The following is a 24,897-nucleotide window of genomic DNA, read 5'->3' as shown; positions in this document are numbered from 1 at the left end:
ACTCTAAACAAATCTATTACAACTCTACCCGTAACAATCAAAATCTATTGAACTTGCAATGTACGTTAACATGGTGACAATGTAATCTTTCAAATCTTCTAAAGAAAGAAAAGTAGAAAATGGGAGTGATGAGTTGGGTGGGTATGGCTAATAGAAGGGGTCATTTTTGGGGGGGAGAAAAGGGAACAGTGGGCTAATATAATATAATGATGGGGAATGGGAACATAGGGTTGCCGGCCCAGACCCTCTCTAGTCTGTTGGCTACTTGGACTTTTGTTGGCTCTCCCTGGCCCCCACTCACCAATGCTCTACATTTTTTCCACAATAATTAATACAGCAAAATTCTAAAATTTAACAACAACAACAAATTATTTTAATTATGTTTTCAATTTTCACTACGTTGATTGTGGAAGGTGTGTTTGGTATTTTTGAAGTTTGTAATTCAAAGTCTAAAATTTGAAAACATTTCTGGCCAATGTTGGTTGTATTGGACTGTTATAGAATATGAGGTGTAATATAATTCAAATTTTATGTTTTTGATTGAATGTTATAAGCTTCAATTATAATATTAATTAAACATAATTTGTTCAACAATCTAACTTATTTGTCCACCTTTCATGATTTCATCTTTGTTGTGTCTTCCATCATGATTTTGCATAATTTTGATTACATTTGTGTTATTAAAACACACCCTTTTTATGAATTTTGAATGTGTATATATTTTGAATTTAAGATTTTATAATGTAAAACTAGATTATAATAAGATAAACGCGATTAAGAAACACAATATCTCGTGTTGTAGGCTAAGTTTAATTTTTTTTTATAATACTCGAAGCACTCATCTCTATGATTTACCATCTTATATTATTCATACAAAAAAAATATTTAAAAAGGAAACAAAGATTAAATTAACACGTGACAAACTATACATATAAATGAACAATTTAGTGATATGCACTAAATATGGAGGATGCTTGAGATGTGTACATGAATATTTGAGTTCAAACATGTATACATTTCAAACAATTGTTTAAACTAAAATCCAACTTTTCAAATCTATTATCGATCACATGTATTTTGAAAACATGAAATACAATCCTTGTACTGAATATTCAACCTTTTTTTAATCCCCCACACACATCCAAATTAGGTTTACTCTATACACATCCAGATTTCTTGATAGAAAGTCCACAGTAATCAGATTAACTTAATGGAAATATACGAACAAAATCACTCTCTACATATTTGAAGACCATCCAGTCTCAGTCAAGAGATGGGAAGTTGGAAATCAAAGCCATATAGAACTCTAGGGTAGAGTTGATATGATCCATGCAAAGTGGTGAAAGGAACAAATTAAGGAGAGAAACGAAATCACGCAAACCCATCAATCTTAGATATTACACTGACGCACCCTATACACAATTCTACAGTTACCAATAACCCTCTCTATCTCTCTTCTTTTCTAATTAATTTCCATGTCCTTTTTTTCTTTCAATTTTTTCAAACAACCCCCTTCACTTTTCATTATTTAAAACCTACCCCCTCCCACTCCTTTTCCTTTACTGCTTTCTTCCCCTTATCTTCTTCCTCCCACCACTTTTTTAATTTAGGGCAAACTCTGTATTCCCCCATTGAAGAATATGGTGATGAGGAAAAGCTTTTGTTAGTAAAAGGCAGTTGCAAAATCCAGGTTTTATTCTAATTCTCATAGCCATATATTACATAAAGTACTTACTCTTAATTATTGTATATACTGGGGTTTCTTGTTCTTGCACTGTGACATAAATTCATGCATCTTTCTCACATATTTTTCAAATGATTATTATGGTTTTCTTGTTTTTAATTGTTTTTTTTTAACACATGCAGTGTTGAATTGATTTGATATGCACAAATTAATCACATTTATTAAGACTTTTGCAAATTGGATTTAGAAAACCACAAGTTAACTATTGATTTATATTTCTTTGATTTCTTTTTCCTTTTTACTCTAACCTGCTTATTGACTTGAATAAGCAAAAATAATTACAAATTATAAACATGTGTTGTTATAAGAATAAAGGTTATTTGTTGTGTGACAGTAAGAATTTAAACAGATAGCTCAAACTCGAACTTGAGTATCATCAAATTATGTTTTATGTTGGTGTGGGATGATTTTAAAAAGTTGTATTTCTTCAGGCTTAACCTTTAATATATTTGGGGATTAATTAAGTTGATTTAAACACTCACCCATTTTAAATAAAACCTTCTGTTCAAACCATACATGATGATCATTTAACATTGGTTAGTGGGGATCATATGAAAATGGTAAATGATTTCTAATTATTTCTCCCAAGTTTCCTCTTTTTGTGCATTACTGTGCAAAATCTTCTATTTTTCTTCAATCATTCTCTCCACTTTCATTTTTAAGGTTCATTGAATTGGATCAAAAACTTATTATATGTTTACTATTTTTTTCAAACAAAATTAAGTCAATCATATTTCTTTTGATTGTAATCTTTGATTTTGATTCATCCAAAATTCATGTTTTGGTTTCATTTCTTTCTGTCCCCTTTCATTATGTTAACTCAATAATGATGGAAAGTAGGCTAATTAATTATCAACATAAACTTTCACATCACATCTAATTTATGTATTTTTTTTTATATAAAAAAACCTTTATTTGACCTCCCCCTTTCATATCCAAAATATATAATTTTGTTAGTAACATTCTTCATGAAATTTTATGTTTTTGGTACAATTTCGGGACACAAATTGTTGTCCATTTTACTACACGTTGTATTTTGGTATCACATATCGCAAATTCATTTATATGTTTGTTCATTCTACACTTTAGAAATGTTTTTAAACCTACCAACAATACTGAGTTTTAAATAATTTAAAATATCCCAAGTTTTATATTTTTACCCCTAAAAAGGAACATTGTATTAAAAAAAACATATGAAATTTCCTATCAATATTTAACTATATTGATGGGGAAAAATCCTAATATTTGGCTTAGAGAAAAATTATCCCAATAAACCCCATTAAGTTTTTGGCACATAATTAAGGAATGAGTAATGTTTATGAGCAAAAGAATTTAAAAAATTAACAGTAAACATTGATAAATTAGTCCGACGGGATAATATATACCAAGATAAATGACTAGAAAATGAAAAAAATATATATGTAAATTTGTTTTCTTATTTTTCCATCAATGAGCAAAATATAATATATGAAAAAGTTAAAAATGTGGTAACTCTTTAGGGCAGAGAAAGAAAAGAGATATTTGGTTGGCTCCTAAAAAAATATGGTTATCATCCTCAAATTTAATTTTTCATAAAAAAAAAATGCTTAGATAGTATATTAATAATTTTTGGATAAGACAGTATACTATTTAAATACATTTTCTATATTTTGAATAGAATATGCTTTTAAAAATAACAATATATTAGAGATATCGTTATAGTTTAAGATGAGCTAAAAATACATAAATCAAAATGAAAAAAGAAAAAAGTATTTATACTTAAAATTACTTCATACTACATTTCAAAAATTTGGCAAATTATAACCTGCATGGAACATGTATGTGCCTTAACACAAGTTTTTCGCATATATATATATGTAACCTTTTTAACGTATAGTTCGACTAACATGAAAACTATATTATTAACTTTCATATGGAAGAATCAATTTTTTGAAAAGAAAAAGAAAAAATCAATGGTTTCATACGAAGGGAAGCACAAACCTTAGAAACCCGCATGGAAGGGAAGTTAAAGGCAGCATGGGTTGTGTGGTGCAGCCATATGATAATGTAAAATGCTTTAATTTCGCCCACAATCTTTGATTCAATGTAAGCAGTCAATTATTGTCCAAACCCACACTTATATTATATTGTCATTTTCTTTGTTCATTCCTCTTTCATCCATAAGCATGTGAATTGATTTTTCTTTTTGGGGAAAATGCTTTTTGTTTTGTCTCAATATTTTGGTTTTTAAATTTGAAAATGTTACATATTGTTTCAATTCAATTTAATCAGCCTGTTAGTTTAAAAACATTGAACAATTTACCTGAAAATTTTGTTTAAATTTGGTCTCTAATTAAATACTCACTTTTAGTTATTGTTGTTAATTAGTTTAAAATAATTATAATGTGAAATTTTAAATTTAATTTTAACAATGATAAAAAAAACAATGAAACTTGATTAATTATGATTATTTTAAATAAATTAACAAATATTAATAAGAGTAAGGATGAAAAGTGAAAAATCAAGCTTAAAAGTTCAAAGAAATGTGTAGACAAAAATTCAAACTTTAATAGTAAAATTGTAGTATGGTGAAATCCCATATGGACTATTAATTAGCCATCCATTTGTTCAACTAAGTTATCAACTCAATACCTTGTACACATAAATTTGATTAAAGATAATTTAAGTGTGTTTTGGAGAGGTTAAGAATATAAGATTATCATTTCAATGAAACAATTAATAATAGTAATAACAAGAAATATTTTTAAATGGGTGAAGTGAAAAAGAACAAATAAATAAAAAAAAAAGAGGGTTTATTTTTAACTTTTACTTTACCAAAATGATGGGAATATGCTCTTTTGCATTTTAGAGGAAAGATAACTCTCATGTATGTTCCCCCACTTTTTCTTTCTTCTACAAAAACAGATTGTAAAAAAGAAGGAAAAAAATCTATCTCTCTTTCTCTCAATTTATTTTGAAAAACAAATAGGGTTTTCTTTGTCTTTCTACTTGCAGAGGCTTACATTTGATCATTTTGGAGAGGCTTTTTCGTGGAGTTATTGCTTGAAATTTCTGCATCTTCTTCAAAGGTTCTACCATTCCCCAACTAGGTAATTATTTTATTCATTTTGGAATTTATAATTAGTCAAATATATTCCATTTTATTTGTTAGAAATATACTATTATTTTTTCTGAGAAAATTATTGTTGGTCATCTTTGTTTTCTGCCTGTTTGGATATGTATTGAACAAATCGATGGCTGAGTTACATTTATATGATGATTTTTTTGTATATCTATATCTATATAACTCTCGATTTGCCATATTTTATATAGGTCATCCCCTCTATCTAAAACTTACCGTACCTATTCCTAGTCAATCATGGTTCAAACCACGATTACTACGTCTTCCAATTTAGGATCACCCCACTAATTTTGTTGACATACCTGATAACTCCAACAATACTGTAATCAAATTAGAGACACAACTCTACACCACTTTTGATAGGAGTAATACTGTTCTTCACACATCTCTACAATAGTGTGTGATGATATTGTCTCTATTTTAGAACACTGCATTCAAACAACAACGTACCGTGGTTGGAGACAGTGTTCTTAGTTATACCTTCGTCTTTTTCTTCTACAGTGCACTAACGAAATTTAGTTGATTCTTTAAAAATTGAAACAGGGTGAGAGGGGAAAAAAGAGGACAGTTTAAAGAATTTAATTCAATAAAAATGAATAAAAAATTAACCCTAATAATTGGCAATATAATTGTGTGTATATCTTTCAAACACATAATCATAAACTTATCTGAAAAAAGAACTGTATCAGTTATATATAATTATTTCTAACAACAAAGATTAAATTAATCAACAGAAATTAAACAAATAACTCTTCCTTATAACTCTTTCTATAAGAGACTTTTGTGTTTTTGTTTCATTATTTGGAGCAAAGAAAAATGGTGTATGTTAAATCAAGGCAAAAAGCTTTTCCCTAGGTTCATGCATGTTTGATCTCAAGGGCTAAATTGGACTTTTTAAGATTGCCATCCATCCAATAATAACAAAGTTAATAATTAATCCTGTATTTAAAATAAATACTATGTAATTAATTAATTAATTTTACATACATAGTATAAAAGTTTAATTTAAAGGTGTAACGCTATAGATAATCATTTGAAATGTTGAAATTAAATGGGGTTTGGTTTGTACTATGTAGTGGATAATAATTAAATCATGGGTCATTCAATCACTTCTTAAAAGTTTTCCCACTCTTTGTCTATGTAATGCACTAATTATATGGGGTTAGGACAATATGATATGTAATTAATAATATGTCAAAATACATTATATATATAGAACTTATAATTATCCTCTCAATTACATCACTTTCTTTTGCTAAAAAGTATTCTTATAATTTTTTGTTTCCGTTTTTCTTCAAACTGAATATTAATATAATTATACACAAGAGATTAAAGGAAATGGTTAGGGTATAGGATAGAACACTAAACCATGTTCTGAAAATAAATTTTGATTAGTGTCAATCAACCTCAAGATATTATATATATCATTGACCAAAAAGTTACAAGTAGTTTAAATTCTCCTTATTCATACGTGATTCTATATCTATATCAAATAAAGGTTAAAAAGTATTGAGTTTGTATCGTTTTTACTTTATTTATGTTGTTTCTACATGTTTAATTGATTTCGTTAGAAAGCCTTCAATGTCAAAGATGTATGTTCTAGGTCGTGTTGAGTGATTTTGTTTATAGTTTTAGTTTTTCAAATTGATGCTTGTGTGTTTCTTTCCATTTTTTTTGTCATGTTTGTTTTTTAAAAAAGAACATTTGAATTTTTGGCTAAATTCTAAAACAAATGAAACAAAGAGTTTTAAATACTACTCTAATTTGTTTTCAAGACAAACTTGGGGTAGTTTTAAAACGTTTGTAGAAGAGAATGAAAACTAGATATATTTATCTACGCAAATAGTAGCATGTTTTAATAAACCTAATTTTCAAAAACCAAATGGTTATAAAAAAAATTAGATTTTGTTTTGTTTGTCTTTTTGCCAATTAATAAGCTAATAAACAATGTTTTCAATTTTACATTTAACTGTTTTGTTATCCACTTTCTACCAGATTGTTGTTAATAACTAAAGAAAAAAAAAAGTGAAAACCATGATAAAAAATTGTGACCAAACGAGCATAAATTTCAAAATCAAATAGCTAAAAACAAAATAGTTATCAAACCACCTTATATAGAGATTCTATTTATCCCTCTAGTTTGTGTTCTACATTCTTGGAGTTAGAATATCCCTCTAGTTTGTGTTCCACATTCTTGAAGTTAGAAAAACTAAATGTTCGTAGAAAAAGGAAAGAACATTATAAAATGAAAGATGTACTTTTTGTGTAATCATACAAACTCCAAACAGAAGAAAAGAAAAGATTAATGCATGATATAATAAAATTTACCATTATTGGACACACTTGGAAGTATATATAATTGATTCTTTGAAGGGGATCTCAGTCTGAGCTTGAAGATATATGCATAGTAGAAGTTAACATATGCTATGATTGTTGTAGGGCTCCCATGATTTTACCAAAAATTGAAAATCTCCATATGGATGCTGAAATGTAACCACAAAAAATTGTTATAAGAAAGTGGCCAAAAATGTATGAACAACAATTTGTACTTGAAATTTTTTTCTTGGACTTTACCTTTTAAAAGGGTATAGGTAATATTCTATCACTTGAGAATTGGAAAAACAATAATAGTTAAGTTTGTTGATGTTTGGAATTTACCTCTTGGGGACTTCCATTATTGTTGTTATGGAGTGAATTGCAATAAATAGAGTTGGAGGGGCTCCACCTTCCCATGATCAAACAATCATCTGTTGTTTCATGATCCATGATTATTCTTCCTTCATTTCTTGTTCTTAATTGCTCATCAATTCCATTATTTTCCATTTGAGTACTACTCATCCATGGTGAGCTTATTTTGCTAACATCTTGTAGTTTTGTTGTTGTACTTGTTCCTTTAATTTGCTGTTGTTTCTCTCGCGCTCTTGCCCTTGCTCTCGCTCTGGCTTTCTCCCTACACTCCCTCGTGAGAGGGTTGAATGGCATTTTCCTTCCAACCCTACTCCTCTTCTCTTTCTTTGTCGTCGATTTACGCCCTATTTCTAATTCTTTTGTGCTGATCATGTCGTTGTTATTGACGACAGTTGAAGTTTCATCGATAATCCCTGACACGACTTCCCCGTCTGAAACCGATGATGGACTCCTTGTATCACCATTGCCGTCAATATGGAAGCTTTGTTGATCCTTTGAGAGTTTCTTGATTGCATGTCTAGCTTGAAAGAGCAACCACTCCACAGTTTTGCTAGCTTTGTCAACACCAAGCATGTCTTGTAGACCAAAAAACTCTTTAGCCACAGGCAATGAGAGCCTCATTCTTCTATCTCTTGGTCCATGAAGAGTGTTGATTTTGCTATGTCTATCTCTCTTAGATGAAGATTTTTTCCTTTGACTGACGAGGTCTTGATGAAAAACATCATTATTGATTGTTTCTGATGATCTCAAAGCATTTACAAAAGTCGATGAAGGAGGAGGAGGAGATGGTTCATTCAATGGAATATGATGATGAAGAAAAATGTCATGTTGAGATTGTTGTTGAAGAAGAAGGGAATTAGTAGGATTACCATCATCATCAAAAGGAGAAGGAAAGTGAAGAAATGAATGGTCAGGGAAAGAGATACAGTCATTACCATGATTGTTGTTACTACAACTATTGAACACAAACATATCTCTGATCTTTTAATCTCTCTTTTTCCCCTTGATTTGGAATTTGTGCAAAAAGAAAGCAAAAACAAACAAAAACCCTAAAAGAACATATAATGACTTGTTAACTCAAGGATGAACAAACCGATAAAAGAGATGAGTAGGTGTATCCAAATATATAAAAAACACATAATCAACTAGGAAAAAAAACTATATAATCTCTCCTTGTCACTAAAGGCAATTGAGAGTGACAATTAGAGGAGAGAGCTTTCCTCCAAATAGGACTTGAAAGAAATATCCTAATTGAAGATAGAAAAGAGAGTTGAGAAAGATCAAAGGCATGTATATATTTGGTAAAATTTTGAGAAGAAGTTGAGGGAGAATTTAGGGTTAGCTGAGAAAGACAGGACCTTGAAGCAATGGAAATGGAAGGAGGGGTTTGTTGAAAGGGAGAGTTGTGAAGAAAATGGGAAAGAAAGAGAGAAAGAAGAAGATGGAATTTGGGGTTTTTCTTTTGAGGAAAAAGTAGGGATCGTCTTTAGAGTGAAGTGATGTATGTGGAGATAAATATAATAAAACATTATAATATATAATGGGAGGTGAGTGGACAGAAGTCACCTAGTATTTGTGCCACTTCACGTGGCTTGCACATGATGACCTTGACACACACATTAAGTCACAAATTCCCTTTCCCTTCTCCTTAAATCACAAATTTAGTCTACCATTATTAGCACATTTCAATTAGGTAAACACATTTATAACACTAGATCTCATCAAAAAAATTTATCTAGAGTGATATATCTGTTCATAAAATATACAACCAAAAGCTAGAAGGAAACTCTTTAGACACTTAACAGAAATACTTAAGTTTCAGGCAAAGATGAAGCATTGCAACATATTACAAATGACTGGGAGATTTTATGCACCAAAAAGGCAAAATACTAATTTATCGATCATATACACTGTTTGAGAAGTTTTATCAAACAATAAGAATTAAATTCTATTTTTTTTATAACCGTACAATTTAGATTTGTAATTAAACCAAATTTGGCCTTTTCGAAGATTTTTTCAACTATAAAAGTTTCTATCATTTCAAAGTTGTAACTTTACATTCTTGCCATATTTCATAAGCGTTCCACACTATACTATTAAAATAGAAGTTATTGTTCAATATAGAGAACAAAAGTTTGTATTGACATATTGTTTCATGGTATATATGCAATTTCTACTTCAATAACGGTTTAAGGCATTTATGATACTTAAGCGATAATATAATATTACATTGTGAAATGATGATGATATTATTAAAACAACAATAATGCACCAAAGATTCCATCAAAACTTTACAACTAAGTGATATAAGAAATATCATAATCATAACCATCAAGAAGTTAAAGAAGAAGTACATCAAGATATCAAACATTTACGATAATATCCTCGTCCATAGATCATCATGATTCATATAGAAATGGTATTAAGCTGAGCGACTGTTTAAAACTCTTTGAAGAACAATTATTTAATTCTTTTTTTCTTGTTCATTTTCACACCATACAAAAATCTGCCCTTTGAGGCCTTTTTTTTCCCAACATATGATCATATCACTGACTGCATGGATTCCATTATAAAAATGTGGTATTTTTCACTTGGGTTTATTTACAAAACAACACCTTTTTTAATTTCTTTTTTCTTTTGACTTTCTAATGTATTATTATTTGGAAATTGGTCATGAACCAATTTGAATGTAGGACATGGCAAGTCCACGTGGGCATGGATAGCCATACTTTTATATTTAGGATAGATTACAAAAACAATCTTAAAATAGTGTGATATTTAAATTATGTCAAACTTTCAAAATTAAAAATTAAGTTTTCCATATATAATTATATTGATTATATAAATTTTTATCTATCTCAAGTCTAATTTTTATAAATACTGTAAAATTGATTGTCCAATAATTTTAACACTTTTAGAAATTTAGCACGGTAGTTTTTGCAATTTGTCCGACTTACATGTATAGTGTGTATATATATATATATAAGGCTATGAGTGAAAGGACAATTATTTATCTCTAAAACACATCAGTGTACAACTCTGAATTAGCCTGTGTCTAGAGAGCCAATGGTCTCTGTTGACTGATTTGAAAAAAATAATAACACAAAAATTTATTTATCTATTTGTTTATTTTTCTAGTGTCACTTTCAACAAAAAGGAGAAAAAGAAAAGAACTAATTTTTCTATGAAGTGTTTTTGTGTGAGAGAATGTTGTTATTGGTAGTGGGGCTTTCCTCCATGCGTGGCTTATCTATTTACCTTTTTCTTCAAAGGGAGGAGTGCAATTCAAAGTAGTTCCTTTGCCCTTTGCCCTTTCTCTTTCGCTATAAAGCTTCACACAAAAAAAAAAAAAGAAAAAAAAGGAGTTTGTTTGGTTTGTGCTCGTACTTGCCACTGCCAGATACCTACTTATCTAAACCGAAAAATAGTCTAAGGTATTTTGTGTTGCATCCATCTTTTCTATCATTCGGTATTCTTACTATATAGAAGAAAGAGTAACGTATGAGTGTAACTTAAGTTGAACCCTATCTTTTCTCTCTAGTTTTCTTTTCGTCGCTAGGTTTCAAAATGTTATATTTTTCAAAACGTTACGAGATTTGTTTCAATTTGGGGTCCTATGTTTTCGAAAGTAATTTATATATATATATTAACAGTTCATTAAAAGAAAATAAGAGATAATTGACGTACTAGAACATTTAAACTAGGTTGACACTTTCGTACAACACTCTCATCCTACTCTAAGTTTGATATGTTTAATCTCAATTTTTCACTAATTACCCACTTTAAGTTGTTATTAGTGTTCAAACACAATATTTGGTGTTAATGATGTATATTTGAAGTCAATTTTGATGTTGGTAAAAAATAGTGAAAATTAATTAATTACAATTCTTTTTAATTTTAAAAAGAAATTAAAGATAAATTGTAAATCTTGAAATACAGGATCAAATTTAATGATCTATATCCAAATTTGAGACTATCTTTTTTTAAAAAAATCTATCTAAAAAACTATGGTTGGATAACTAAGGTAAAAATATTCGCCATCTACCACACCATTAGTCAAAAACCCTAGCCAATCACCAAAAAGGCCAAACTATACTCACCATAAGAGAAATCCCCAATCCCCCCCTGAAGAAGAAGAAGAAGAAGAAGAAGATGAAGAAAAAGAAATCCCATTTCTCCTCTCATATAATACAACAATCTCTTTATCTTCCTTTTGCTATAATTATGAATTAAGCCCTAAAAAAACACTTCCCTTTCTCCCCAAAAACACTTTCCATTTATACATGCCGCACTGTGTGTGTGTGCTTGTTTTAGACTGACATAATAACTGATGACCACTCATGTGTTTCTTGTAAAGTTGGGTAATTGGGTTGTTCTAGGGTTGCTTTCAATTGGAAGAAGATAAGCTTCAAACAAAGAATAAAAAAAAGGTTCTTTGAATGTACAATATTTTTGTTGGGAGAGAGTGGCTGATAGTGAAAGCTCCCAGGCATCTCTATCACACAAACAAACCCTACAAAAAGTAATTCTTTTCTTCAAAACAAAATATAATAGCATATTGCAAAAATGATCCTCTCAACCTTTAAAACGATTTATCAATAGGTACATTTGAAAATCTCAACTAATATAAATTAACGCATCCATAGCATCATCCATATCCGTCCAAATCTAAATACAAATAAATAGAGGCTAGAGGAAAATCTTATATAATTATAAACATTGTATAAGTTTTAAAGTTCAAGTAAGTTTTATTATTAGAAGTAAGTTTTAAGTTTAACACTTTTATAAGTTTGAATCAAGTAATAATTACCACCATAGGGTGACTTTTCCCATCTGTGGTGGAAAAAAATGGAAAAGAGAAAAGAAAGAGACTCACTGGCTCTTGCTGTCACTATAGAGACCATATTTTTTTTCCATATTTGTGGTTGAAATTTCATTTCCCACATTTTGTGCTGAGAGATTTCATGTGCATTTTCAGGCTTGGAGGGGATGAATATGAACCCTCTTTTCCCCTTCCAAGGATGGCTCCACAGTACTTTGGATATTGCCTTTGTAGGCCACCATTTTTCTTTTCTGTCATAAATTTTTATACACAGTATTCTGATTTTGACACAACTCTTTTCTTTTTTTTCTTTACACAACAATGTATACATAACCAAATCTCTAACTACAAATTTTATCTTAGTTACTCATTTTGACCTTATCTTTATTAGAATTACGGTAATTGATTGTGTTTTTAGGAATACCAATTCAATGCTTAGCAACCTTCTTAAAAAGCTTTACAATTGTGGTAAAATATATATTATCAATGGATGACTCTCTTATCAAGACTCTTACCAGCAACATGGTCTCTACCGCTAGTTGCATAATTTTGAGAGTTAAATTTATTTTTTACATTGCATAATGTTTGTAATTCTCTCTCATTTATCGAGTTAAATTACCGAATCCAATCCCAAGTTAGTAGAGTTTTTTTTAAAAGGGAAAATGATACTTCAGACATAATTTTTTATTACAAATTGGAAATGATGGATTTGAGTTCAGACGATCTTTTGGATTCTTAATATATAGAGATACTAGTTGAGCAAAGTTTTTATTGACGTTTCTTTAAGTTAGCAAAGAGATGGTGAGATTAAATGTGAGGTTAGATGAAAACCTTCCTATTGAGAGGAAAAAGTCATGGATTGATAAGCACTAAAAAATTTTAGTCTGTGTAATTTTAAAAGTTATTAACTTAGTCCTAATCGTTCGATAAATTGTATGATCGATGAACTCCACCTACATAACGTATACCATGAAAACTAAACAAGTACAGAGACAGCTCAATGATAAACATACAAGTTATAGGGATTGAAATTTTAATTTCTTCTGCATCAAAGGGACTAAATTTGTAATTTGATTATTTAGTAATTAAATGAAATTAGGGGAGGGGTGATGGGAAAGAAAGTCCAATGTGTCACATGTTTTGCTTTCTATCCTTATGCCAATATATATCTGTGTGGGTTATGTATAAGCAGTAGTGTCAGATCAGTATTTTGATCATCTTCTGTTGGACATTTTTAATTGGAAAATTAGTACCTCTCTTTGCTTAATATTCCTTCCATTTCTTTTCCCACCTAGGTAAAACCATGGGCCTAACTTTTTGTGAATCTTTTTTATCTTTTCTAAAAACCCTAATATTTAATTCTTTCAATTTGTCTATAATTTCACCTTAGAAAAGATGAAAGGAGTTGTACTTGACTCAATAAAGATGAAACTCTATATATACTACTATGGTATCATAGTTCATGAATAATTGAATTGATATTTGATCTAATAAAAAATAACCATCACATGAGCTTTATGGTTTTTCAAATGAGAGTGTAATGCCAAAATAACAGCAAGTTAGGGGTAAAAGTACATGATTTAAAAGTGTGGATATATACACATTATTTATTGATAATTAGAAATTGATTATATTAGGTCAACAAGAATTAGGGGAAAAAAGAGAGAATTGATTTGGGTATTGCAAATCATGTGTTTTCTTTCTATTTTAAGTGAAAATTTGAATTTCTAACCAAAAAAAAAAGAAAAAAAAACCTAATGCGTTGCAATTTGAATATAGTATTTAAAATGTTCGTCTAATTCTAAATAAGTTGCAACGACTATTAAGTTTACCTACGATGAATAATTTTTATGTGCTCCTAATCCTACGGTCAGAGAGGTTTGATTTTTTCATCATCTATTTATTATACTAAAAAAATCGATATATAATTACTTGTAGACAAGAAAAAAAAGGGTGTGTATAGTTAGTACTTGTTATCCATATAGCATAGGGGCAACAGTGAAAATACCGAAACCCCCCCCCAAGAAAAGCATTGTGAAGCCTCCAAAAAGATGTAGACAACAAGGTGGGAATGGACCATTAATTGGAAAAATTCACAGAACATTAGGAGAAAAAATTAATTAACATCTCAATAGAATAAAAATGCATATCATATGATTGTATTATCTTTTCATTTGGTGGGTTTTATCATTAATTAATTTTTGTTTTTGTATTAAATATCCAATCATTTAATTACAACTGTCAAACATTCTCGCTATTAATTAGAAAACAACATGACACCAATTCGAGCATAATTCAAAAAATAAAATTACTAATTATCATTTATACTTTGTAATTGTTAAGCTTCAAAAGAAAAATGGTAACAAAAATTCCAAACCGAAGTTTTATTTTCATGATGTAAAGTAAAAAATAAGTTACTTTCATTCTTAAAAAAAAAACAGTAAAATGAATGGTAGAGTATGAGAATCTAACCCTTCGACTTCTTATATTAACTAATTTTTTTTTCTTTTGTTTATACGTGTAAATAAATCCATGTACATAGAAGAAGAAGAGTCTCGAGTATTTTACATCTATTTCGAAAATTTTACTCAATTTTATTTCATGTAAAAAATCGTTATTTACTAACCTAAATATAACGTCGTTCTTTTTTATAAAGTATTTTCAAATATAACATAAGAGTTGAAACTATTTACAAAACTTAGATAAATCTATTCGACTATTCTTAGTATATATTAGTTTTTTTTTTTTTGCTATATTTTGTAAATTGTTTCAATTTTTTTCTATCCATAAAAAAATTCTTTTTATTTTTTTTCTCCCATAATAATGGTATGTACAAATTTGTGGTTGTCGTATCTAATATTATTAAGAGAGATCATTATAGACAACAAAAAAAATTGAAATTATTTACAACCTATAACAAAAAATAAACTTAAATAAACTACATATCCATTTTGCGACACGTATTATTACTATTATTATTATATAAATAAAGAAAAAGAATATAATAAACATACATAAATGGATAATGTGGTATTGAATATAAATATCCAAACTCTAGGGGAGGTGCCACCACATAAAATGGAACATTTTATTGTACCATAATTAAGTAAAAATGTGAAAGCTTGGTTGCAAGTAAAACTTGAATGTGTTAGTACAGTACTGCATGATTTGTGGTTCCTCTTGCTCGATCCAACAATTTATCGGTTATAATATCATTTTGAGAATTATTCAATTCCAATCCATATACTTTTAGTTATCTAATTTTAATTTTAAATATAGACAGGTTTGGATTGATTTTTAAAAAAAATAATTTTATTTTAATTATCTTGTTATACAAGTTGATTAAAATACACCTGGTCAAATTTTCTAATATTTTTTAATTTTTAGTTATTAATACTAATTTAGTATTAGGGACAAGTAGTTGATAGTTGATGATTTTAGAATAGTTTTTAAATTTATTTAATAAATGAATAGATTATAATGTTTGTTGGCATAACATATTAATAGAAAAAATTAACGAGATTTCTCATCATTCAAATATAGAATTTAAAAGGTTAATAGAGTTTGATAGACACAAAATAGAATATTAATATATTATTTAATAATTTTTTGTGAAATTTAAGTTTAGAGTTCGCGCCGTCGTCGATCTTTGTATTCCTGATCAAATCAAATTGGACCAATTAGGCCCAATAGACGATGAAAGCCCATTACGAAGGAAATATAGATAACCCGACCCACAAGATGCTTTCATTCATTTATTTGTTACGGGCAATGCTCAAATTCGCGTTCGTTTATTCGCACGATTTCCAGATCTCTCTCCTCTGTAAAGACTTGGTTGAATCGAATACCGAACAAATTCAGCTCCCCATGTATTAGCAAGACCAGTTTTAAGTATTTGATTCAGGAATTGAATTGAACCCCAAGTTAATTCATCAGCATCAAATCACCATGAGTATCGAACCTTTTAACAGGTACTTTCTTTCCTCTATGAACTTGTGAGCCCTCTCAAATGATTGAAATAGCAAATTTGAATACCTTCTCTACCTTGGGCTGTTTTCTGTTTTCATTTTTCTAATTGGGTTCTGTTCAATTTGGTGTGTTGAACGATCTTGATCAATTGGGTAGGTTGGTGAAGCTAGCTGCGAGAGCTTTCTACGATGACATTACCACTAAAGGGGATAATCAACCCAAAACCGGTCGGAGTGATAATAGGGGAATTGCGGTTGTTGTTCTTGATGCTCTTACCAGGTACTGCTCTTTGGCGTTTTTATTTACTTGGAAATTTTTAGTGTTTGTATAGAAGGCAGAAGCAGAATACCGCCGCTTAAAGCAACTGAAAGGAAGGGGAAGGGAAGCTAGATTAGTAGAATGAACTTACATAGGAACTATTCTTGAATATGATTGGATTAGTGGGAATTCGTGATTGGATTAGTGGGAATTCGAACGGCATCTTCTTTCTTGATCTTGAACGCAGTGGATTCCTGGTAGTTATATTTACAGACTAAGCTGAGCACTGAATGCATTTTATTTCAACCCACTTGACCCCCTGACCCTACAACATTTGAGTACTTAAGAAACTTGTAAGATATTAAATCATAGGCATCCCCATTCACACCAAGTTCTTTATTAAATCCGTTGTTCTTCTTACCACTGGGCCATCGCATGATGGGTTCCGGACATTGTATGTATTGTATACCCAATTCTGCTACTGCTGGGTTGGAACAACTAAATCATCATGGTAGTTTATATGTATTTCTTGAAACTTATCTCGTGTGCATTTTTTTCTCTAGTCAAGCTAAGTTGAAGGGTGGCATGGCACATTGATGCAGCTTACTCAATAGCTTAGTTTATACTTCTGTTTCTTTCAAACTCGAGGCTGTCATTTCATTGTTGCTTATTGTTGGTTCATCTGTTTTGTGTTAAAAAACCTTACCCTGTTTGTTAAGATAGATTTTTTTGGACGGTCTGAGCAAATAGGTAATTGAAATATGTCATTTGAAAGTTTCAAGTTTCTTAATTTGTTGTCAGGACCTGTTCCCCTGTTCATGAATTTATTATGATGACAAATCCTCGCATCTTCTTTCATGAATTTGTTATGATGACAAGTCCCCGTGTGCATGTATCTTCTTTTATGAATTGGATGAGCTGTTTTACTGCCACATTTTTTCCATTGCTTATCATGTTTGTTGTTGTATCCCTTCCTAGACGGCAATGGGTTCGGGAAGAAGATTTGGCAAAGAACTTAAAACTACATTCAAAGCAATTACGTCGAACCCTAAGGTTTTTAGAAGAGGAAAAACTGATTACCCGAGATCATAGAAGGGAGGTCAGTGCTGACTCTATCAATGAATCTTGTTCTTGTGCGTATTAGGTTAGTAGTCTTCAATTTCTTAGTATGTAGTTGTCTACAGAATTTAAGGTACTTATGTTGAATGGAGTTTTATATTTTGGGTAATTTTGTTAAAAAGAGATAGACGAGTGTTTCAAGGGAGGACTAGGCTATTGGGGATGCTTGGGACATTGCTGTTTCTGTTGCCTCTTGGTGTATTTCATTTAAATTGAGTTGAATAATAAGTTTAATATTGAACTTTTAAGTTTGTGTCTATTTGGTCATTGAACTTTAAATTTTGTCTAACAGAACTTTGAACTTTCAATTTTATGTCATCCTTGACATATTAAAAGTTCTTATAAATTAATTGATCTATTAGATAAAAAAATTAGTTTTATGTTTGATGCAATTTTAAACTTTCAACTTTTTGTCTAGTAGATTCGTGGTTTTTCAAAGGTAAAAAATTTGTTAGACACAAAATTAGAAATCTAGAGTTTGAGCGGACATGAAACTGAAAGTTCAGGCACCAAATAGACACAAACTTGAAAGTTATTGGAATCAAACTTGTAATTTAATAGACCTATCATACATAAACTTGAAAGTTATTGGGATCAAATAGACTTATTAGACACAAAATTGAAAGTTCAAAAACCAAGTTAGATTTGAGATTGCATAAATGCCAATGCTATTATTAGTCCATGCGTCACGTGACCTTCTTTCGTGGACTATGATGACATATGGACAATACACCTTTCTCTTGTATGTCTTGCACCATTTTAAATCTTCCCTAGAGGAGAGATTCGAAAAGTTAAGACTTAGAACTAAGTTGAATGATGTTCACTTTCGTCAACTCTGCACTTTTCTCTCTCATTGTACCTTTTATCTTCTTTTATTTCTTCATTTGAGGCTGATTAATATAGATGTTATGTAAACTTGACTGGTATTTTTCATACAGAAAAATCTTTTTGAATTCTTTTAAATATATTGCTTAATGATTCATACTTTTTTTTTTAATGTGGAGGAGTGTATCAACGAGTTATTGTTTTATATCACTATTTATTGGCATGCTCTTCATTTTTTTATTTTGTTTTGTTCTTTGCTTTTCCAGACAGCCAAGGGAGCAAAGATATTTAGTGCTGCGGTTGCTGCCACAGCCGATGGTCCACACCATTCGAAGGAGGGGGATGAAAAGATTAAGATGCACACACACTCTTATTGCTCACTAGACTATGCACAGGTTTCTTTTCTATATGTAATTTTTATGGTTGCTTCATCACTAAATAATAAATGTATCTAAACCCAATGAGAACAGACTTAGTTCTGATGAGTTACCACACTAAAGCTAAACTTGGTTTCAGGTTTATGATGTGGTTAGATACAGAATGCACCGCATGAAGAAGAAACTGAAAGATGAACTGGAGGACAAGAACACAGTTCAAGAGTATATATGCCCTAATTGTTCGAGAAGGTTTTGATGATGACAGTTTCTCTTTAGAAATGTTATTTCTGATATTTTGTAATTTAACCGGATGAAATCACAGCACGGCACACTTGTTACTGACTTCTTTAACTGGAAGCGAGCTTGAAAATTTGATGATATTAATTAGGTACACTGCTTTGGATGCTCTTCGATTAATCTCTTTTGAGGATGAATACTTCCATTGTGAAAATTGCAACGGAGAGCTAGTTGCAGAGAGTGACAAACTGGCTGCTGTCCAAGGAGTGGATGGAGATGACAATGTCAGGAAGCGTCGGCATGAAAAGTTGAAGGACATGCTCCAAAAGATGGAGGTTTGAATTTTATTTTTCAACGTGCTGTACATTTTACATTTAGTACAATGACCCAAACAAAGTGCATTGTGAATCTTGTTCAACTTCAAATCTCACTCTCTCTCAATCATATCGATGTTGGAAGAATTATATCCTGGCTATAAGAACACAAGGCATAATCCTATGCTTTTCTTTGAAACAGAAATTATTAAAAGTGATGAAATGAAATAACACACCAAGTTACGTGGAAACCCTAGTACAAGGAGAAAAACCACTAGAGACCTTGCTTATTATTTTCTTATAATAAAAAAAAAACAAAGGGGAAGAATTAATAGGCAACAAGAGCCTTAACAAAAAAGGAAAATAAAACTAGGGTATAATAGTTTACATAAATACCCTTGGGCTTTCTACACGCAACAAGCCTATAAATTCATAACAGAGATAAACCTCTTCATGAATAATAATAAGAAAAACCAATGCTCAAAATCTTACAGATTATGGGCTGGTATTTTAAAGCACAAGGAGATCTTTAATTTTTCTGCTTTTGTTCTGGGAGAAGGAACAAAAATCAGATTTTGGAAGGACAAATGGTGTGCCGCGGAAACACTTACAGAAAAATTCCCTAACTTATTCTCTTTGTCGTTGAATAAGGATGTTTATGTGGCTGAATGTTTTTGTACTGCTACTCATTCCTGGAATTTGGGCCTTAGAAGAAATATGCTCGATAACAAGATTCCCAATGCGGCCTCAGTTTTAGAAATTCTTCATTCCTGGGCCCCCACTGAAGGGAATGATAGTCTTAAATGGACTCCTAACGCTAATGGCAACTTTACTACGAAGTGTACCTTTCTTAACTTAACCAAGAGATCCCCCTCCATTGTTGTTCCTTTGATTCGTCATATTTGGAAGAACAAAATTTCGAAGAAGGTGAAGTTTTTCTTATGGTTGCTTGCTTACAGAAGCCTTAACGCTCATGAGAAGCTACAAAAAAATGTTCAGAACACATTGCTTAGCCCCTCGATGTGTTGTCTTTGTTCCAAAGAAGAGGAAACTTTGGATCATCTATTTCTACACTGTTTCTTTACAAAAAAAGCTTGGAACACTTTGTTTAGGATTTTTGACTTGGAGCTTTGTCTTCCTAGTAAGATTGATAGCCGGATGATTGAAGGACTCAACATTACAGGTTATAGCCCAAAAGGAAACATCTTATGGAAATGTGCGACTCGATCCCTTTTGTGGTGCATTTGGAAAGAAATGAATAGTAGAATTTTTGAAGATAGATATAATTCTTTTGATTCTTTTTGGACTGTGTTGCAACACACAGCTTCTTGGTGGAGTACGAATTACACCAAACACTTTTGTAATTATAGCCTTTCAATGATTTTCAATAATTGGAAGGCTATCATTTCTTAGTTCCTTAGCTTCTTCCGGGGAGGGTCCTCTTGTCCCTTGCCCTTAGATTGTTCTGTTATGTTATATGAATATACTTGTTTCTTATAAAAAAAATGTACTAGAGAATCAGGCATCATACGTTAACTGTGAAATCTATGATTGATGACTTGACATGTGCTCTTGAGCCTTCTGAACGGGATTTTTTTTCGATCATTTGGATAGGGGATCACTTCCTGAAGAAAATTAAAAATTTTCTTTGGGAGCTTGGTCATAAAGCTATAAACACTGCTGATCGTCTCCAACATCGTATGCCTTATATGTCTCTTTCTCCTTCTTGGTGTATTATGTGTTGTGCTAATGCTGGATCCCGGCTCTTCTTTTTATTCATTGTCCTTTTGCTTGACAATTTTGGGATCTCATTTTAGAGGCTTTTGGTTGGTCTACTGTTTTGTCCAATTACATTCTGGACATCCTCAACTCTCTTATGGTGGGCCACCTGTTTAATGGTTGTAAGAAGGTTATTTGGCTGGCTGTTCATTGGGCTTTCTTTTGGACGTTATGGGCCGAGCGTCATAGGTGTCTATTTCAAGACTCTTTTTCATCTTTTAGTTCTTTTTTGGACATTGTTTTGTCCACAGTTTTTTATTGATGCAAAATTGGGCACCCTTTTAAGAACTTTAGCTTATTGGTCTTAGTTTCCAATTGACGCTCTTTTTGTAATCACCTTTAGGTACTTGGGGTTTCCCCTTATTTCATTTTATCAATGAAATGTTCGTTTCTTATGAAAATAAAAAGTACTAGAAAATTATACTGAGAGCAGAAGGAATAAAACAGATACAAACTATAACCAAGTCAAAACCAGCAATAACAGCAAGCTAGTCAAAATCCTCTAACCTGGAACAACAATGAAATCTAGAATGTAAACTAAGTACAAAGTAATTAAAAAAGATTGTCAAAAGGAACCCAAAGTAAGCTAACAACTTGCCCACAATAAGCTTCGAGATGAGTGAAGAGGGAACACCAAGAGAACAACAATCAGCCTTGCTGAATCGTCACTAAGATGAAACCACAAAACTGCTAAGAAACGATAATTGTTCAACTGGTTGGAAACAGTTCTTGTGTCTAGCTTCTTCTTTGATTCTTGGGAGAGTACTAGATCTAGATTAAGTGTTTCAAGAGTCTTGAATTCCAATCTCTTTATCTGCAACTTTCGAACCACACAAGTTTCGCCATTGAAATTCCAATGTAACTGATTATTGAACCAAAAAAGTGACTAGAATCAGATCTCAAATGAAAACTAGTTTTGCATTCATCTACCAGTGACTTTAAACGTGCTGGATTTTGCAATGTGAGACTGAGAGGGGTTTCCAGAGGTTTGTTTTCAAACATTAAATTCCTCTTCATTATTAAACAAATCATTGAGCTTAGTTTATCCTCCACCCCATTTAGCTTCCCCAACCGATTAACTTCCTCGCTGCCTCACACAAGGCATTATTCTATGCTTTAGTGAGCTGTTTATTTTTCTTTAATAATGAACACCTATTTCGTAGAAGGTTTCAGATTCATTCCTTCTTGGCTTCTGTCTGTTTCAGAATTTATGAGGATCATTGATTACTGAAACTCTTTTACATAAGTAATGATGTCATTCAACTTGAAGCCCTGTTTCTGAAATTATTTATGAGGGATTTGTGTCTTAACCATTGAGATTGCATAAAATAATTTTTCAATCACTAAATGTTAATGAATAAATCAAATAATTGCAGGCCCAGCTTAAACCTTTAGTGGAACAACTCAGCAGAGTCAAAGATTTGCCTGTTCCAGAATTTGGAACTCTTTTAGCATGGGAAGCTCGTGCCAGTGCAGCTGCACGGGGTATAAATGGTGATCTTAATGGAAATGATCCCTCAAAATCATCACAAGGTTATGGGGGAACACCTATGCCTTTTGTTGGCGAGACCAAGGTATCCCATTTTTCACCTCATGCTCGTTTTATTTTTGGACCTTGAAATGTACCAGTCTAACGATCAAGAGTCTCTGAATGAATCCTTTAGGTTGAAGTTGCCTTTTCTGGCGCTGAGGGTACAGGAGTGGACGCTAAATCTGAATCCGAGAACACAAGTCTGAAAGTTTTACCTCCTTGGATGATCAAGAAAGGAATGAACCTCACAAAGGAACAACGCGGAGAGGTCAAAGACGAGTCAAAGACAGATGCTGGTTCAGCTTCTGCTCAGTTTTCTGATGATAAAAAGTCATTGGCTAACGATGATGATAAAACAAATATACAGGTTTGTTCAATTAGATTGGCTCTTTTCATTTCTTGTGAATTTAAGTGTTTCCTTATCCTAAAATCTAAATTGACAGAAATTTTATGATTCATGTACTTGGGGGCTGTATTGTAGGATGAGTATGTTAAAGCTTATTATGCTGCTATACTGAAGAAGCAACAAGAGCTTGAAGAAGCTGCTAAGGGACAACAGGAATTATCCAGTACAGAGGTTACTGAAAGCGTGGCTAACACAAATTCCAGTCGTCAGGTGGGAATGAAGGCCAAACGTGAAGAGGATGAAGATGATGATATTGAGTGGGAGGAGGCTCCAATAGGTGGTAAGACATGAATTTTCTTTTCCATGTTTGATTCTTTAAATTTTTATGGTGTTTGTATCTGCTTATTATTCTGCGGTGGCATAAGCACCTTGATAGTACCATAAATTCGTAAATGACATAAACAACATCACATGCTTTAATCTGTTTCGAGATTCTGCATTGTTTTGTATGAGATAAAGAAAATGATTTAGTATGAGTTAAGCTTCTTGGTAATCATCATTCTTTTGCGTATAAATTATCATCCTTAAGCTAGGCCAAACTATTTTCTATATTTTTCCAATTTTATCAAAAGGGGATCTTGTGTATCACTTTTTTGTTTCATGTGGTTTAAATATTATTTGTATTTGGAGCCGTGTACTGACTTTCTAGTTTCAAAACATGATTAATAATTCTTATAAAAAAGAACATGATTTATTACAAATTACAACTTAAGTCTTATTATTTTAAGCTCTGTCATATCATACCAGCTTCTGAACTGATAGTGGCTTCAAATTTGCATATCAAATTCTCCACTGTGTACTTGGGAGTTCTTGCAAGATATTTAACGACCATAAGGCTTTAGGTTCTTTAATTTTTCAGTTGTACATTAGATTTTATTATGTTTCTCAGACTAACTTTTTCAGGATGCGGAAATTAACAGTCAAGTTGAACAATTGACTGTAGCATATTTTATAAGTAAAAGTGAGTTGGGTTAAGGAAGAACTTACCTTTCATTGCGTATTTCACAGGTAATGCAAATGAAAATTACAAGGTTGACTTGAACGTTGAAGCCTCAGCTTTGGTAGAAGAAGAAGAAGAAGAAGATGATGATGTGGATTGGGAGGAAGGTTGAAGAGGCAAAGAGAATTTATACCTCAAATATGACACAAGGTGATATTGCCTTTCTTCCATCGGAAGGCCTTAATGAATCGAGGTAGAAGCTCTGCAGTTAATCTTCAGCAGCCGTGTTACATGTTATGTTGGAGCCGATTTTAAAGATCTCTAGCCTGAGTTACTGCTGACATTTCATCTTGGGGACACGGATGAACTGAACTGTTTGGTGTGCTGCAAGAAAAGATCAAGAACAATGGATATTTAATTGATTTTCACTCACTAATTAAGTAGGAATAAGGAGGAATGTCAATCCATTTGTTACCAATTACAGTGGGATAAAACTCGTGTGCTAACTTTCTATTGAAACAATAGAATGCATTTTACGATAGTTTTTACATGTTAAGCTTATATAGAAGTTTAGAAATAAACAGCGATTCCCAAACAATTTCTCCTTGTTCTCCCTGTAGAATCAACTGAACATAACAAGTATTTTTCAAATATTGTCTAATGCTCGTGCTTTATTTGTATGTTTATATTCTCATCAATTACAATAACAATTAACCGCTCTCATCAGATCACAATTCCGTTCAGGATTCTACTTATTGAGTTTTCGT

The 24,897-nt window shown here is 31.3% G+C and overlaps 2 protein-coding genes and 1 long non-coding RNA gene across 4 annotated transcripts; 2 read left to right on the top strand and 1 right to left on the bottom strand.

The window, feature by feature from the left end:
• Positions 1-1,294: 1,294 nt before the first annotated feature.
• On the top strand, positions 1,295-8,074 carry LOC116402124. 2 transcript variants are annotated; one of them, XR_004214558.1, is made up of 4 exons: positions 1,295-1,690; positions 3,664-3,829; positions 4,739-4,833; positions 7,946-8,074. It is a non-coding gene; the product is annotated as an uncharacterized LOC116402124 (long non-coding RNA). The 2 variants fall into 2 exon arrangements; XR_004214557.1 differs by lacking the exon at positions 3,664-3,829 and having other exon boundaries at positions 1,322-1,690.
• LOC105434547 (transcription factor DICHOTOMA) lies at positions 6,960-9,097 on the bottom strand. The gene is made up of 2 exons (XM_011650447.2): positions 7,524-9,097; positions 6,960-7,348 (listed from the first exon to the last, which is right to left on the bottom strand). Exons 1-2 carry the CDS (start codon positions 8,523-8,525, stop codon positions 7,280-7,282), a joined length of 1,071 nt encoding a protein of 356 aa, XP_011648749.1. The 5' UTR covers positions 8,526-9,097; the 3' UTR covers positions 6,960-7,279.
• A 7,021-nt stretch (positions 9,098-16,118) lies between these two features.
• On the top strand, positions 16,119-24,840 carry LOC101214868 (general transcription factor IIE subunit 1). Its single transcript, XM_004138175.3, has 10 exons — positions 16,119-16,346; positions 16,501-16,623; positions 17,581-17,701; positions 18,813-18,941; positions 19,063-19,172; positions 19,312-19,495; positions 22,630-22,827; positions 22,918-23,151; positions 23,266-23,470; positions 24,199-24,840. The coding sequence occupies exons 1-10, from the start codon at positions 16,324-16,326 to the stop codon at positions 24,300-24,302; spliced, it is 1,431 nt and encodes a 476-aa protein (XP_004138223.2). The 5' UTR covers positions 16,119-16,323; the 3' UTR covers positions 24,303-24,840.
• Positions 24,841-24,897: the final 57 nt, after the last annotated feature.

This window comes from Cucumis sativus, chromosome 1, assembly GCF_000004075.3.
Source record: "Cucumis sativus cultivar 9930 chromosome 1, Cucumber_9930_V3, whole genome shotgun sequence".
In the NCBI taxonomy this organism is placed as follows: domain Eukaryota; kingdom Viridiplantae; phylum Streptophyta; class Magnoliopsida; order Cucurbitales; family Cucurbitaceae; genus Cucumis; species Cucumis sativus.
This window is presented reverse-complemented; position numbering and strand designations above follow the sequence as displayed.

What these genes read in the sequence shown, in the direction of transcription:
- LOC105434547 (XM_011650447.2), bottom strand. Translation starts at nt 8,525, where the DNA reads ATGTTTGTGTTCAATAGTTGTAGTAACAACAATCATGGTAATGACTGT. An exon ending in ATAATGGAAGTCCCCAAGAG is followed by an intron (nt 7,349 to 7,523) that starts GTAAATTCCAAA and finishes GTTACATTTCAG; the next exon opens with CATCCATATGGAGATTTTCA.
- LOC101214868 (XM_004138175.3), top strand. Translation starts at nt 16,324, where the DNA reads ATGAGTATCGAACCTTTTAACAG. An exon ending in GTTCTTGATGCTCTTACCAG is followed by an intron (nt 16,624 to 17,580) that starts GTACTGCTCTTT and finishes ATCCCTTCCTAG; the next exon opens with ACGGCAATGGGTTCGGGAAG. An exon ending in GGAGGAGGCTCCAATAGGTG is followed by an intron (nt 23,471 to 24,198) that starts GTAAGACATGAA and finishes CGTATTTCACAG; the next exon opens with GTAATGCAAATGAAAATTAC.